The sequence below is a fragment of the Silurus aristotelis genome (genome assembly GCF_946808225.1).
Source record: "Silurus aristotelis genome assembly, chromosome: 10".
In the NCBI taxonomy this organism is placed as follows: domain Eukaryota; kingdom Metazoa; phylum Chordata; class Actinopteri; order Siluriformes; family Siluridae; genus Silurus; species Silurus aristotelis.
Window position 1 is genome coordinate 6677847 of NC_139583.1, and position 16691 is coordinate 6694537.

Consider the following 16691-nt stretch of genomic DNA (forward strand, 5'->3'; position numbering starts at 1 on the left):
ACAAAGACACAAACAGAGTATAATCTTTTAATAGAATACTGACTTTGGGAACAAAATTGTACTTGGACCCCTAACAACAGCTGATGACTGGGTGTCGATTATGGGCATGTGGAGGAACACACGCAGAATAAAAACACATTTCAAGGTCTAACAGACACTGTTTCTATTTATTATTATTAGTTTTTTGTTTTAGCTTGTCTTTGTGCTGGCAGAATATTTCTATAATAGAAAAGTTTGTTTTTGAGGGGGGAAAAAAAACACAAAACGCTATCGATTAGACAGTCTCAATAATGATAAATAAGCTGGAAAATAACTTACCAGCTGGCAAAGGTTCTCTACCAGTTTCACCAGATAAGCTAGTTTTTAGCATTTGACATTTATTCGAGGATAAAAACATACAATTAAAAAATAAATAGAGAACAAAAAAAGACCATAAAACATTCAAACTTTCAACTACAGAACTTTTTAATCATGTCTTTTTTATGTACATTTCCAAACTAAATATGTTATGTGGCCAAACATCCTATTTAAAAACTGTATTTTAGTTACTTTTCATTTAAAAAATAGAATTGTATTCATTTAAAGAAGGGAAAAATGTAATTGACACAGGGAATTAAAATGAATTATCTGCATAAGATGCACATGCATATTCACACCTACTGGCATGTTTTCTAAGAGATCAAAGGAAACCAGAGAACCCAGAGGAAACCCAGAAGAAACTGAACTGAAGCTGTTGCAGTATGCATTTGGCTACCATGTTACACATTAATAATACTATAATCTATGTAACTTATTTTAAAGCACATTGGGGTGAAATTTTATCCCTGCTATGTACAACTTGTTTCCAGTCCTAACACAGTCCATAAAAGAAGAATGAGAAGCCTATATGTGATACCACTTGATGCATTGTTTTTCTCTCTTAGTGCCCTCTGTTGGCTGGCTGTCAGGCTGCAGTTTCTCATATTGCCTGCTCCATCCCACACAACCAACTCTGCCTGAGGAACACAGCAGTCGGATGTATAGTGAAGCGTTATGTGCTTTCTCTCAGCCCATTCACTAATGTTCACTGGAGGGTCACCCAACACTAGTGTGTCTTTTGCTGGTCTGTAAGTTCTCTGCTTAAGCTGTGCTGAGTGTCTTTGCTGCTGATGCCTCTTTTCTTCATCATGGATCTGTCTCAGGGGGCTTGCATATGTTTCCTCATGGGGCTTCATCATAGCGTTTTCATTTTTCCCAGTGGCCTCATCAAAGAGAATCATTAGGATACCCTGTCCTACAACCAATTGTATGCTAGCCAGGCCTGAGTGACCCCTATCCTTCACTGTCAGGAAGACACTCCAGTTACCAAGAAAGCATTGAGGAAGGGGAGGACAGTCTGACTTCACACGCATCAAAGAACATGACGGAGGAGACGTGTCAGGCTCCTAAGTGGACAGAAAGGTTTATTGGATAGATATCATTTTATTATGATGATTATACATTGTTCTATATGTCACACTGTTTAAAGAAATACATAGTATAAAGTTTGTCTTTCTCACCTCTGGTAAAACCAGAAGATATACAATAGCGTAGTTTGCATCTGGCGAGTCACATGCCTGGACTGTCAGTGTCAATGTCAATGTCTGACCTGATTGGGTGGAGTGAGGAGTCCTCAGCTTGACCTCCTCCCTCATAGATCCTCTCTCTACAATAAACAACCTGCATTACAGAGCAGAGCAAAACAGATCACTGTTAGAAAATGGGGCTGAATCAGGGGGAAAAAAACTATGAGGATGGATTTTGACTGTGATTAATATAAAAAGTCTGCTACAGTTCCACATTTAAACACCCATGAGTGAGCAGTTCACTTAACAGTACATCTCACCAATGGACCCCTAGAGCACAGAGGGTTAAGAGCCTTGCTCAAGGCCCCAAGAGTGGCAGCTTGGCAATACCAAGGCTTGAACCCCCGACCCTTCTGATCAGAGCCTTAACCACTCAGCTACCACTCCAAGGAGTTACAGAGAACAAAATGGATAATGAGTGAGTGTTTACACCTGCATGTAATGTAACTAGCGTAAAGCTTCTGTATTAACTGCTGAGTCATAACTAGCTAAGAAGCTATTGAGATTTTAAGAAAAGAAATCCTTCTGAAAGTTATCAAACATCATTTGTTGTCCTTTAAAAATTAACAACATATTTTTCAAATTTCAGGACTTTTTGTGTTACTTTTGGATATGTAGATCGCTTAACCTACAAGTGTCTCTGTATTATTTGCTGCTATAGAAATGATAATAAATGAGTCTGAGCACATTAATGTAAACTAGTGTTAGTTACAACCCTTAACTCCTACCTGTGATGTTTGCCATGTGAAAGGAAGCCACGGTCATCTTCAGCAGTCACTACAAAATGACGAGCAGGACCATGGTTAAACACTTCAAACAAAACTGTGGAGTGATGGCCTGGAAGAAGATGAGGTGCTGAGAGAATCTGAGAGAGAAAGAAAGAGAGGGAATGTAAAACATGAATTGCTAAACTCATTTACAGACAGATCCAGAATTATCAGCCCTATACATTAAAGAAGTTATTGCAAGAAATACTGTATTTTTGTGATTAATTTGCAGTGAAAATATGAATAAAGGCAACCCTCCAAATCTGTTTACAAAATAAAATGTTAAAATTACTTCTATGTACCTTATAAAAAAAAAAAAGTATGTTCGCATATTTTTATTTATTATGTTAAGGTCTCCTATATATTTAACCGCTCTTAGGCAGCCATCCATGAAATATAAATATGGGCTCAGGTTTCCTTAGTCATTCACCAACCTGAGGAACATTAGAAAGCACACAATTTAAGTAAAACAAAAGTGTGTTGACCTTCATAAAACGAAAAATATCAACAAAAATGATCCACACAACTGAAAAAGCCCATATCTATTGTTATGGCAATAATTATCCAACAACATTTACAACCAACCAGAAACATAAGCACCTTAAATTTGCTAAACAGTAATCTAACTTTTACTGCAACGCTGGTCTATGGTAAAATGAGACCATATGAGATTCTGTAAAGTCATATGACTGTTTCTTTCCACCTTTGGAACATTGTTAAGATTTTGTATCAGGTATCATGAACTAGCAGGACAATGCCATTGTGATAGAGCTTTAATAATGTTATTTAAATGAATGTACTTCAATTAAAGGATATATTAATCTCATATTTGTATTTAGTTTAATATTTCATATTGCCTCATTTAGATAGTGAGTTAATTTTCTCAATTATAAAGTTGATTTTTATATTAATGTATATTTTGAATGTTTTTTTGTGTACAGTGTGGAGACCTACCATAATATGTACATAAGTGGGCTGAACCATTTCAGTGGAAACTCTCTCAAGTTCATTGCCAGTTCGGTCTTTCCCACAGAGTCGCACACTAAAAGGCTTCCTGGGTACTGACTCAATGAAGCCCACCAGCTCCTCTCCTGACCAGTTGGAAGTCGAGGAATTCAGTAATACATTCTGAAAGCTTTCCCCATTGGAGCTTAGCAAGGTCACATGACTAAAAATTGCTTCATCACTGGTAGACAGGCCTGTTACAGCTACCACTACAAATGCTGGTACACCTATTGAGAAAAAAAAGGCAAAAATGAAAGCCATTTCATTTCTGTAAAGTAATTCTTAAAGTAGTTTCTCAAAGTGGAAATAGGGTTAGGGTTAGGGTTAGCTGTGTAAGCTGTGTCTTTCTGGTTCGGAGCTCGTATCTAATGCGATAAACAGCAACTCCAATCTGTCGAAGCTCCTCCAGGACCTCCATGCCTGAGGAGCTGGAAGCTAACCCAGTGTTCTGTTCTACATCGTTGATAGTTTTCATACTTCAGCTGTGAAAGGAACATTTTTAAGAGCTCAACACAACAGCAGAAGCCAATTTAGTTTTTAATTGTGAATATATTATTCAGCTTGTTTTGTTGTTTATTTCAGAAATCCTTGTGATATATTCAGTTTGTGCTGGTCTGACTTTATTAAAATAGTGTTTAAAAAGAACTTTGTGTTTAAGTCAGTTTTGTGTTTGTAGACCATAACGCATAAAAGGGCATTAATGGGAACATTAAAGAAGGTTCTTTAAAAAAGTAACTAAAAAGTTACTTTTAACAGTAAAGCATTACTTTTTGGTGAAAGTAATCAACAAAGTAACGGAGTTACTTTTTGAATGAAGTAACGAGTAACTGTAACGAGCACAACACTGTATATATATATATATATATATATATATATATATATATATATATATATATATATATATATATATATATATATATATATATATATATATATATATATATATATATATATATATACACACAGTATATGTTTGAGTGTAATATATATAACTTTGTACAAGACATTGGGGAAGAACTGTATAAGGTAAAGGCAGGTGTGTCAATACTTTTGTCAATATATTTTTATAAATTATAAAAACAACTGATTAAAAAAACAATGGTGTCATTACATTTTCTAAAGAAATATATTTTGATGAATGTCTCATTGGATTTCTTTTTACCTGCAATAGCTTACCTGCAATAGGACTGCCTTCTAATCTACGCAGCCCTGGATGAGTCTCATTTGCCTCTACTGCAAAGTAATAGAAAAAGTCCAGTGTGCTTTCTCCTAGGAGATAAAATATAAATCCTGTGTTATGATAATGGATTGTTTAAAGAATATGGTTATAACCAGGTTCCTTTTGTTTACTGTGGTGTGAATGACATCTAGAAATTACAGCATCTCACATATGTGCATTTCCAGTCTAGTGACTATTTAGGAGAAATACTTTCATTTTACATTATTTTAATTTATTAAGAAAAGTACCAAAAAAAATGCAGGAGAAAATGATTTTGCATAATATTTTAATATTATAATTAAGATACATGGATAAATTAATGTTTATTATAATTGTTTTAGATTACTGGTTTATATGTAAAGTTGCCTGTGACCAAATAAAATAAAATTGTATGTGTTTTAATAATATTATACAATCAAAAAGGTATGGAAATGTGAGCCTAAATTATAGACTTGTCAGAGTCGTTTACCTAAGACATTAAATGTGATTGGTCTGTGCGATATGACATTGAGCTTCCATTGACCAGGTTCTATCGGAGGTAAAAGCCTGACTCGGTACAGACCCTCAGACTGATACAGCTCACCCAGAGGACCTGCTTCATTAAGTAGAGACTGATAAACACCTAACAGGAAGAAAGAATGAGACAGAGAGAGGGAAACAATTTGTTATCATGGATGCATAGGCTGTCTTATAGGAAGTCTAATATAATGTTAGGTTTACACAGTACAAAGACATGAATTTAAATATTCAGTTAATCAAAAATGTTCATTTAAAACTCGTATGCAAACGAATATCATAAAATTGATATATATAGATTTTGGCCATAGTATTTTATTTCTGACATGACTGCAAATCCATCCACTCCTCTAACACCATAATGAAGTTTGCTGAAGACACCACAATAGTGGGAATGATCTCAGGAAAGGACAAGACGCACTACAGAGAGGAGATTCAACATCTGGTTGAGTGGTGTGTGGATAGTGACCTGGTTCTGAACACCAATAAAACAAAGGAGATTGTTGATCGGAGATTGACTACAGGAAAACCAGAAAAAACGATACCTCCCTCCCCTCCACATTGACCTTGAGGCGGTTGAGAGGGTTAAAGACGTCAAATTCCTGGGTCTGCACATCACAAAGGATTTAACATGGACCCTTATCACTTCTTACTTAGAAAAGCTAGGAAGAGGCGTTACAGTGTGGTGCAGAAGCTGCAACGCAGAGAATTGTTAATTGAGAGATTGTTAAGACTGCACAGAGAATTGTGGGAACCAAGTTCCCCAACCATGACATGGTTTATGACAGCCATCTACACAAGAGAGCTAGCAACATCATCAAAGATTTAACCCATCCAGGACACAGACTGTTTGTGCCCCTCCCATTGGGCAAAGATACAGGATAGTCAGGACACACAATAACAGACTAAGGAACAACTTCTTCCCCAGAGCTGTAGCCTGTTTTTAATGTTTAATCTGCTTTAGAGATTCGGTTATGGAAGTTTATTTGAGTGGAAACATGCATCTTCTTGATACATTCCCATTAAAAGGAAAACCTAAAGCAGACTGATTTACCCAAATTATATTTGAATGAGATTATGGTGTGTGTATATATATAAATATACCTGTAGGATTGATGAGGACACAGTGTGTGAGTTTTCCAGCAATATGGAGCTTTACAGAACTGACTGCTTTGTCAATAGTGAAGGAATGTGATGAATTTGCTTCACTTTCTGCATGAAACAGAGTCACCTGAGAAAAAAGAAAAAATAATAATAATAAAACTAATTGGGGGAATTTATTTAAAATTCTGGGTATTGATATGAAATTCTGGGAAATGTATATAATGTATTTAGCATATACAAACATAAATATACTCATTTTGTTTTGTCTGACATGCATGCAAGCTAATACATCTTTTTAGAAAAAAGGGCATTTTTGACTGATATAATTGTTAGTATAATTTTGATGCACATTAGCTTCCACACAGCACAAGGAAGATTTGAACATACATTTGTTATATTTATGTAATTTATGTGAATACATATTTTGACATTATTTTATGTGCAGTATACAACAAATGATCTGGGTTACTTTATAGAGGAATGCACAGTGCATGAAGTGGGCGTGGGAACCGCAGCCCTGCAGTAATAGTGCTGTGAGCATGTGATTGAAGAATGTGCAGTGTAGAAATTCACCTTAAATTAAATCTGCTTGTTTAACCAAAATCATCCTTCAAGATCATTTTTTCCAGCTACATTTAAGCTCTCTGTTGTAGGCTTACCTGCAATTTTGTAAATTCCCAATTTATTCCCATTATTTCCTGTTAATTCCAGTTAATTCCCATGGAAAGTTTCCAGTCTTGAAAATTCCTGAGATTTTGCAACCCTGCTGTTTATATATGTATCTCTGTTGTTTTTGAGGTCATTTATTGAATGTCATATTCCCAAAGCATTCTTTTTTACCTTGCTGGAAGTGGTGCTGTCTTCCATGATGGCTGAAGCTTTCTGAATATCTCTGTTAGTGGTGAAGATGGTCATCCCTCCAGATAAAGAGGACAGAGAGGAATACAAAGAAAATCTGTCAGAAGACAGGGTTTCTCTCCGCTTCCTCCGTCTGGTCATGGTGTCTTTTTGACTTGGGTCTTCAGTTAACAGGAAGGTCACCTGGTGGAACACAGAAGATGGATGTTTTCTTGATGGGCTTGTGTATATACATTTTGCAATTCTGGTACTTTGTGTATGTTACCTTGCTCTGTTTTTCCAAAATGAGAGCTTTGACTGTGTTGTACAAGTGGCTGTCTTTAGGGGATGCATCGGTGAAAACAAAAATCTCAGACAGAGGTGGACTATGGATGAGAGCCAGCTGAAATAGACACACACACACACACACACACACACACACACACACACACACACACACACACCATTTCAGAGTGGTGAGTTTATATTGCAGTTCGTTATTTCATCATTATGACAAGTAGATGGTTTAAACACTGGATAAGGGTCAGGGTAATGGAACAGGGTCCGAGAACAAATGCAAAACACAATTATCTCACAGGGTTAGAAAGTGAGAATTCTTTGTCGCTTGCATTTCATTATTTATTAGAGTATTTGAGCAGTGGCATACGTTTAAAAGCCATATTTGAGGAATTATAATTTTGCAGTTATAACTGGTGGAAACATAATCTTCCAGCAGAGATCGATGTCCATATAAAGTAATAATCTTCATAGTTTCTTATTGAGTTTTGTTTTCATAAGTTCTGATTTGACTGTTAAAGCCAACATCAAGATGTTCTAAAAAAAAAAAAAACCCATGATAATAAATAACATACTAGTTTTTAAAAAACATCGTAAAAATAGTAAAAAAAAAAATAACATAAATAGCTCCATTATAGATCTCCAAAAGAAAATTAGTAAAAATAATTGATCAGATTCCTCTTGGTGCTTCATAAATTCTTTATCTTAGAAATACCTGAACAGCAGATAGACACATCTCTGGTTCATCTCCTCCACCAAGAGCCATTAAATTCTCCATGAACTGCTGGAATTCATTGGGGTCATCTGTCTCCATAACTGGGCCTACACCTAAAAATTAGAGATACAAATACTAATGTGAAAAATGTCTTGTGTGCTCTTGATATCACCCAAATGAGGATGGACTCCCCTTTTGAGTCTGGTTCCTCTCAAGGTTTCTTCCTCATAACATCTAAGGGAGTTTTTCCTTGCCACAGTCGCCATGGCTGTCAGGGATAAATACACACCGTTCACTTTAACTGTCTAAGACAATGTCTGTTGTGAAATGCGCTATAGAATTAAACTTGACTTGACTTGACTTGACTTTTTCTATGATTTAGTCAAAATTTTTCTTTTAGTTTCTATTTTCTCTAAACAAGTACACGTGTCTTTGTTCTTACCCGGGTCATGGAAAGGGATGAGTAGAAAAGTGCCAGGAAGCCCAAGGTCCTGATTACTCGCTCGTGATTGAATGATGGACAAGGCACGGAGACGAGCAGCTGTGATCTCCTCAAACATGCTACCAGTAGTGTCCATGACAAACACCAGGGCTGGAGGCTGTTTAACGTTTAGCAACCTGGCAAAATATTAAGAGAAGTTCTAAACATAAAATAATTTTACAAATGTTGTTAGCACTTTAATTAAAGTATATGGAGGATTTTTTGAAGGGTGTAATTGTAGATAAGCTCTTTTTTTTTTTTTTTGCAAAAGCATTTATTTATGCATGCTTTATCAGCTGCTATGCTAGCATGTGGTCTATGGCTAAAAACCTTTTCTCCATTTCTTTTTTATTATTTTGTATTTCTAATTAAATTAGTTTTTGCACCCATTCAGTTTCCTGTGTTACAACCGCAAATAAAATGGACCCACTTTCCTAGGTTATATCAGTGTGAAATGTTTGGAAGAGCAATTTAGGTTGACCTCTGACCTGAGGAAGTTTTTGGGCCCCACCTCATCTCTGAGGTCACGGAGAACTCTGACGGTTGCCTTGGAGGCAAGCTGTGCAGCCTCTTTGTGAAGGAAGTGGTGTGGGGAGAAGAGAGGGGATGTGCTGTCCTTATTAATGCCACCCTCAGCTGCCTGGTGACGACTACTGTCCAAAATACCCCCATGGCTGCACTTCCCTAAGAGACACCAAAACAATAAAAAAAAAATTTCCGAAAAAGATTATTCATGCTATATTCAATTTAGTCTTCATTGGTCAAAGGCAATCTTGAAGACTGAAAAAAGTCTGAAAATCAAATGATTAAACGAGTTTCAACAATTCCATAAGTAGTTTATTATTGTAGACAAACAGAATCATCTCCTGATGTACACAAGTTGATAAATGGGAGGTTGACTGATGTAATAGGAGGTGCTCAGTGGTTAAGGCATTGGGCTTTGGGCTTTGGATCAGAAGATCACAGGTTCAAATCCCACCACCACCAAGCTGCCACTGCTGGGCCCTTGAGCAAAGCCCTAAAACCCTTCCCTGCTCAGTTGTAAGTCGCTCTGGATAAGGGCGTCTGCCAAATGCCACAAATGTAAATGTAATGTGTCATTGAGCTATTCTACTTTATACTCAGACATACATCAGATCCGGAGCTTTTGGAGCAAACTTACCTATAGGTTTTGCTGGGTAAGTGCCAAAATATCCAGTAGTCAGAAGAGGCTGCATTTCACCCCTGACAAGCTCTTCCAACAAATTATTATAACAAATGAATCGATGACATGCAGCACAGGTAGGAGTGAACTCTGAAACCAAGCATCAGGGTATTCAGGTGATTCAAGTTAGACTGATATTTTGTACACCTGAGAACTGGGAGAACTGAGTTTAATTCTTATTCTCTACATATTACCATTGTATGTATAGATCAAGTGTTTTGCATTTGTCTAATAGGTTAGGTCATTGTGTTGTGCAGCTTACCTGAAGCTACAGGTATGCTCAGCTCATTGGGGTCTAACAGATGAAGGTACTCAGAATGCTGTCCCATTTCCACCCAGTTGCTGTGGCTATAAAAGTCCTATACAAACATGACCATACATAAAACACTGTTTGGTTGATTGCATTTCAGATTTAGATTAAGAAAGTGTATGTATAGTTAAAATGTATTTATTTATATATATTTTTTAAACCTTATTTTATGTCACATGCAAAGTACACTGTTAAAATTGATTTTCTTTTTGTTAATTTTTTGCCATGTTTAACAAAGAGATCTAATGACGCCCTGAACCTGTAAGCCATGGAAGAGCCGTCCCATTATATATCTGGCTCCCTGATAATCCTTTTTCCGAGTCAACAGCACTGCCTGCTTCCAAAAGTCCCGCATCATCTTCATGCTTTCTTCGACTCGCTCTGAATCAAAGTGATACACCGGATCAGATCGTGTAGAACTCTGGAAGTCCATTTCAGCGTTGGCACGGACTACCTCACCAATGGATATCCAAAATGTCCGACCCAGGTTAACCTGATTTTAAAGTAACATGAGATTACTCAATGCTTATCTAGTAATTGTTTAGTTTTATCGCATTTGCACAAAAAAATGTCAAACAGTTTAATGTGAAGGGTGGTGGTAATTTTGTAAAGATCATATTTGTTCTTATAGTATAAAACTGTACATAAAATGTGTATGTATCCAAAAATATGTTGGCATGGAGACAAATAATAATAATAATAATTGTATATATATATATATATATATATATATATATATATATATATATATATATATATATATATATATACTAGTTTTACCATTTCCAAAGCTCGGGACTGCTATTTGAGTCAATATTAACTTTTGCTAGAAATAGAACAATACTAAAAAATTTATAGACAATAAAATGTGTGTTGGTTAATGTTCAGGGGTAACATAAAGAACTAAAAATGACTCAAAGCATCACAATAACAATATAATTGTTAATTGAGTAAGCATCACATTTAATATTTTCTCAAATAGTGATTTTGGTCTCATTCAGATCCCATCCAGCATTTACATACACACTATCTCTCAGAACATTCCTCATGAATGGAAAAAGCTTCTGTGTGATTCATTCATTGGAGCTTAAAACAACTATACTGTTTATATTGACACTCTACTCTGATGAAGCTCAATAGGACATTTTTCCTAAGGAACAAGCTAAACCTGATAATTGAGTAATGTTGTCCTGCAGCACATACTGTACCTGCCCGTGAACTTGAAAGTGCTCAGGCATCATGGCAATAGTCTCCATGGTGACATTGTGTAGAGCCTGCTTTGTCATGTACTGGTGTGTATAAGAGTCCCACGACAACGTCAGCACTCGAGACCAGAAGTCCGGCAGGAAAGTCCAGCACATAAGTGTGTAGTGAATCAGCAGAATAAATAGACTGATGCTACCCATCATATTCATTTCAGCAGTGGCTTTTAATCTCCAAAATCATCTGCTGTGTAAAAAAATTAAGATAGCAATCATGTACAGGAAAGAATCATATATCAAAACATGTACTTTACTTTAAAGTCTGTCTAAGTTTATTGATGAGTCTTTACCAGTGCTATATTTTGTGTCATGATTACTGTATGAATAATGTAAAAATAGCTTAAAATTTAATTTAAGATGAACTACATGGAGAAATAAACAAACAAATTGTAATGCTTTTGCAGAAGGCATTTACATTCAGAAGGCATTTTAGTCTTGATGATTGTTGTCATGGTTTCTGTGTTACTGTGCGGTTCAGACAGGTTTCTACAGGATGTGGTGAGAATCAGAGTGTAAGACACAGAAAAAAATATATATGTGAACTGGCCTGTCTATTATTCTGTTGTCAACTTTGAATTGTTGAAAGATGTGTGTATATTATAGCATGCAACTCAATATATGCATCCAGTAACTGTAGATTTGTTGAAGCATTTCAATTGTAATTCCATTTTGTAGATGCAGAACTTGCAGTCAAAGGTGTGTGTGTGTGTGTGTGTGTGTGTGTGTGTGTGTGTGTGTGTGTGTGTGTGTGTGTGTGTGTGTGTGTGTGTGTGTGTGTGTGTGTCCAACTCTCAGACAATTTGCATGTGAAATAATATGCAAGCCATATATTATAAATTTAAATTAAAGCATTTATGTAAATAATTGCGTTTGCAAGAAAAAGGAAAAGGAAATGGTGTTGGATATTGATTACAAATAGTATTAAGAATTCTTAATTCTCACTGAAGAATATTATTGTACAAAATGTTACTGACATCTGTACATATGACAAACAAAACTTAAAACTTGAAATTCAGAAAATTATTTTTAGTAATGTTTCAAGTCACATGCAGATTTATTTCTAGTGGTTAATATATATATATATATATATATATATATATATATATATATATATATATATATATATATATATATATATATATATATATATATATATATGTGTGTGTGTGTGTGTGTGTGTGTGTGTGTGTGTGTGTGTGTGTGTGTGTACAGTATAACTAACTTTTTCAGAAAATTTTTTTTTAACATAATCAGAAATTTTATTCCATATTTTTTTTTTACAAAATTTACAACTACTTGCTCTGACTTGTAGAAAACGTGCTAATTTTGTTTTTATACCATTTACAGATGCCTATACCAATATTCACATATAAACAATAATAAAGTGGACTTGCTTTTACATTAACACTCAATACAACATGCCATAATTCCAAATCTTACCAGTCATTGTGTCTTCTGTTCTTTATTCTTCAATGATCTGATGACTGTCTGAGCTCCAGTTCGAGGGCTGTGTTGTTACTTCACTGATCAGGAAACTCATAAACCCACGTATGAAATGTCCATGGTTTTTCACACCCACAAGCAGACAGCACACTCTTTTGCTGACGTTTTATATGATTAAAAAAGTTAGAGGAAGCACACAGCTGTAAAAGCAAAGGTGCTGAGAGGGACGCAGGTTGTCCGGTTTGAGGATGGGAATCCGTGTTTCCTCTTGTGCCTCCCGCCACCCTAGATCTTCTCTTTCTTTGCCCCTTTCTCTCCCCATTATGGCATGGTGCATTTGTTTCTTACAAAAGGATTGAATACATTAAGGGATGGTATGTCCAAAGCCCAGGCCCACCCCCAGCCTTTCAATCTATTTATTTTGCTGCTGTAGGAAAAAGACACACTGATGATGCCTCTACTAAAATTTTATAAGAGAGAAAAGTCAAACTTGTACTCTGACCCTGTGCTGTATACAGTACTTTATTATAGTTTTGTTAAAAATGTGTTTATGTTAATAGTAACATTGGAAGTGCAATTGCTCTTTTTTTAGTAATTAAAAAGGACATCTGATTAAGTGTGTGTGTGTGTGTGTGTGTGTGTGTGTGTGTGTGTGTGTGTGTGTGTGTGTGTGTGTGTGTGTGTGTGTGTGTGTGTGTGTGTGTGTGTGCAGTAACTATGTGAGCAAAGACAAAAGAATGAACCTTAGTTTTAGTGCAGGAACGGCATGCAAGGGTCAATAAGATGGCAGAATAAAGCAGCCACCCTACAATATGATGTCTTGCTTGAATTATTAGAAATATTGATTCATTCTGTCAGCGGATTTTATACTCTATGCCTTTCCGTTCTGGCAACACAGTTCTGTATTTCAAGACAAATATAACATTCCTATATGTGACTAAATAATAGAAGGATAAACAGAAGGGGGTTTGGGAAGCATTTTTATGCAAATCTGTAAACTTTCTATTTCCCGAGACCCCCAGAAATGTCAAATTAAGAAAGATTTTAGTGGCTATAACTCACATTTAGTCATCTTGACTTATTTAGCATGCGACAAATTAAGGAACTATAATAATAATAATAATAATAATAATAATAATAATAATAATAATAATAATAATAATAATAATAATAATAATAGTAGTAGTAGTGGTATAATATTATTATTATATTATTAAAATAAATTTATTCTTTTATTAGTATAAGAATTATTGTTTTTTATTTTCATATACTTTTATCAGTATATAAAAGTTGTTGTTTTTTTATGTGCTTGACTCCCAAATAAAATTACCTTATTCTATCCTTATTACTTATTATTAAGTAATAATAATAGCAGGCTATACTCAGCATGAACAATTATTCATTCATTCATTCATTTTCTCCCGCTTATCCGTAATTCGGGTCGCGGGGGCAGCAGTCTAAGCAGGCCCCCGCCTTCAACTGCTGCCCAATCCTCACAGCACCGTCCCTTACGGTCCCTCCTGCAGGTGGTGAGCCCACGGGAAGGCGGCCCCACGTCACGGACCTTGATATTTCCCTCGTAAGGGACCCCCGGAGCATGGAGGGTTAAGGGCCTTGCTCAAGGGCCCAAGAGTGGCAGATTGGCGATACCGGGGCTTGAACCCCAGACCTTCCGATCGGCAACCCAGCGCCTTAACTGCTGGAGCCACCACTCCCACTCTCGCATGAACAATTAAAATATTCATAACTACACATTATATAGACAAATATACAAACTGACACATTTCTACATAGAATCCAATGGTCCATTTGTGAAATGCACACTTGTAAATAACATCTGTACATTTATTTCAACAATAGTTTTACTCTGTGTATATATATATATATATATATATATATATATATATATATATATATATATATATATATATATATATATATATATATATATATATATATATTTATATTGCATTATTTAATTGTCTGGTTTACTATTCTGTTACATTATGTCTGTAATTTCTCCTGCACTGGAAGCTCCTGATGCCAAGTCAAATTCCTTGTGTGTGTGTGTGTGTGTGTGTGTGTGTGTGTGTGTGTGTGTGTGTGTGTGTGTGTGTGTGTGTGTGTGTGTGTGTGTGTAATCATACTTAGTAATAAAACTATTTCTGATTCTGATTCTGATTGTATGTATGATATCCATGTCTGTGTGAGTTTTATCCAGGTTCCCCAGAAAAACATGGCAGTAAGTGACAGTGAGCATTAACTAAGATCAATTCTCCTAAATTGCAAGTAAGTGTGTGAATGTTTGTATATTTTCCCTTGTAATAGACAAGCAGGACGAAATCCGAAATCAGTATTGTGCACACTGGACATGAGGTAAAGATTCAAATCCTGGCTCTGGATCGAATGTGATCCTGAGAGTGAGTGCAGAAGAAAGTTTAGGATCATGGTCAATTTGTTGACAGGTATTTAGTTTCTAGATTAAGAAAGAAGCAGAGTGATATCAAGTGTATGTAATAGAGAGTGATGAGATCTTACAGTGTGTGTGTGTGTGTGTGTGTGTGTGTGTGTGTGTGTGTGTGTGTGTGTGTGTGTGTGTGTGTGTGCATGTGCATGCGAAATATTACATTTCTGTTGTTTCTCAACTCTTTGATTAATGACAAAGTCCCAATTCTCATTCCTAGGAATGTTCGATAATCTCGGCATTGCGTCGTTTCTGTGGATCACGTTGTTCTACATGATTAAACATGTCTGTTAGAGAACATTCAGCTTGGTGAGAAATTGCACTTGGCTTCCTTCTCTGCTGTGGTTTGGACACATTCCTCAGGACAAACTGTTCTTTTCTAACATTGTTTGTCAGTGCTCACTGTAATGCAGATGAAAGTATAGAATGAAAGCTGTAGAATAAAATAATCCTGTAAAAACTGTAATTATGGGCTAATGTGTTATACAATTAACACACAGTGTGACATGCTGATTTAGGAAACATATTTATGATGTAATGACACCTTAAACATGTTTGTAAGAAACAGTTAGGTTTCAGATCATTCCTACCGTTGTGATGTTTTAATAAGTTAATACAGAAATGCTTTATTCAGATCACTGTGCTGACACAAACAAAATATATGATGTGCAATATTTCACAAGTTTCAGCCGGTTGTGTTATGACATTTGTGTGTGTGTGTGTGTGTGTGTGTGTGTGTGTGTGTGTGTGTGTGTGTGTGTGTGTGTGTGTGTGTGTGTGTGTGTGTGTGTGTGTGTGTGTGTGTGTGACGTAGGTGTGAGGGTGACTGTACAACATACAGTTAACTTCACAAGAGGGAGACAAACCCCAGACAGGTGAGGATTTTGGCAACTTGATCCTAGATATTCAGGCCAGTATTTGGATGGACTTTTCATAAACTATCAGAGAGACTGATATGATTTCACTGCTTCCATAAAAGACTCTGATTAAAGGTCTCATGTGGTTTATTGGTGTTTATGGGGTCCAGCTGTAAAGAAGGTCTGGATATTTTATATGTACACTCAGTAAACATGTACAGGAGTTATAGCTTTATAGTTGGGTTATAGCCTTATCCAGAATATAGAATACATTTATTTGGGGAAATAATGTTAATCATGTTATGTACAAATTATTATTAGTGGTAGCCCTTTAAATATGAATTAAAACATGAAAGAATTAATGAAGTCATTGGTTGATTTACTTATTGACTGGTTGGCTGGTTAATTGATTGACTTGTTTAATGATTGATTGATTGATTGATTTCACTTCATGTGTGGAGTTTTGACATTGGACCTCCTGGAGTGTTTAAAGGCTCTTGCATGGAAAAGCTGGTGCTGGATCTGTGATGATCACAAATGTTGAGCTATTTTATGAGTTGCTTAGTAGCTCCTAGTTTTATTACTATAAAGACTGTATAAGACTGT

The 16691-nt window shown here is 35.8% G+C and overlaps 1 protein-coding gene across 5 annotated transcripts; it reads right to left on the bottom strand.

The window, feature by feature from the left end:
- Positions 1 to 274: 274 nt before the first annotated feature.
- On the bottom strand, positions 275 to 12900 carry vwa7 (von Willebrand factor A domain containing 7). 5 transcript variants are annotated; one of them, XM_083552242.1, is made up of 17 exons: positions 12762 to 12900; positions 11280 to 11505; positions 10319 to 10552; positions 10012 to 10108; positions 9708 to 9839; positions 9034 to 9229; positions 8507 to 8682; positions 8065 to 8177; positions 7339 to 7455; positions 7056 to 7256; positions 6216 to 6342; positions 5065 to 5217; positions 4553 to 4645; positions 3326 to 3603; positions 2333 to 2469; positions 1539 to 1698; positions 275 to 1424 (listed from the first exon to the last, which is right to left on the bottom strand). In XM_083552242.1, the coding sequence occupies exons 2-17, from the start codon at positions 11472 to 11474 to the stop codon at positions 828 to 830; spliced, it is 3006 nt and encodes a 1001-aa protein (XP_083408368.1). In that variant the 5' UTR covers positions 11475 to 11505; positions 12762 to 12900; the 3' UTR covers positions 275 to 827. The 5 variants fall into 5 exon arrangements, with proteins under 5 accessions (XP_083408368.1, XP_083408366.1, XP_083408367.1 ...); XM_083552240.1 differs by having other exon boundaries at positions 11268 to 11505; XM_083552241.1 differs by having other exon boundaries at positions 11280 to 11508.
- Between the last annotated feature and the right edge of the window lie 3791 nt (positions 12901 to 16691).

Bases quoted from the DNA above. Each gene is read 5' to 3' on its own strand.
- vwa7 (XM_083552240.1), bottom strand. From the start codon at position 11,474: ATGAATATGATGGGTAGCATCAGTCTATTTATTCTGCTGATTCACTAC. The intron at 8,178-8,506 runs GTAAGAACAAAG...TCTAATTTTTAG, and splicing joins CATCCCTTTCCATGACCCGG to GTGTAGGCCCAGTTATGGAG. The intron at 4,646-5,064 runs GTAAACGACTCT...TTTATCTCCTAG, and splicing joins AATCACATTTAATGTCTTAG to GAGAAAGCACACTGGACTTT.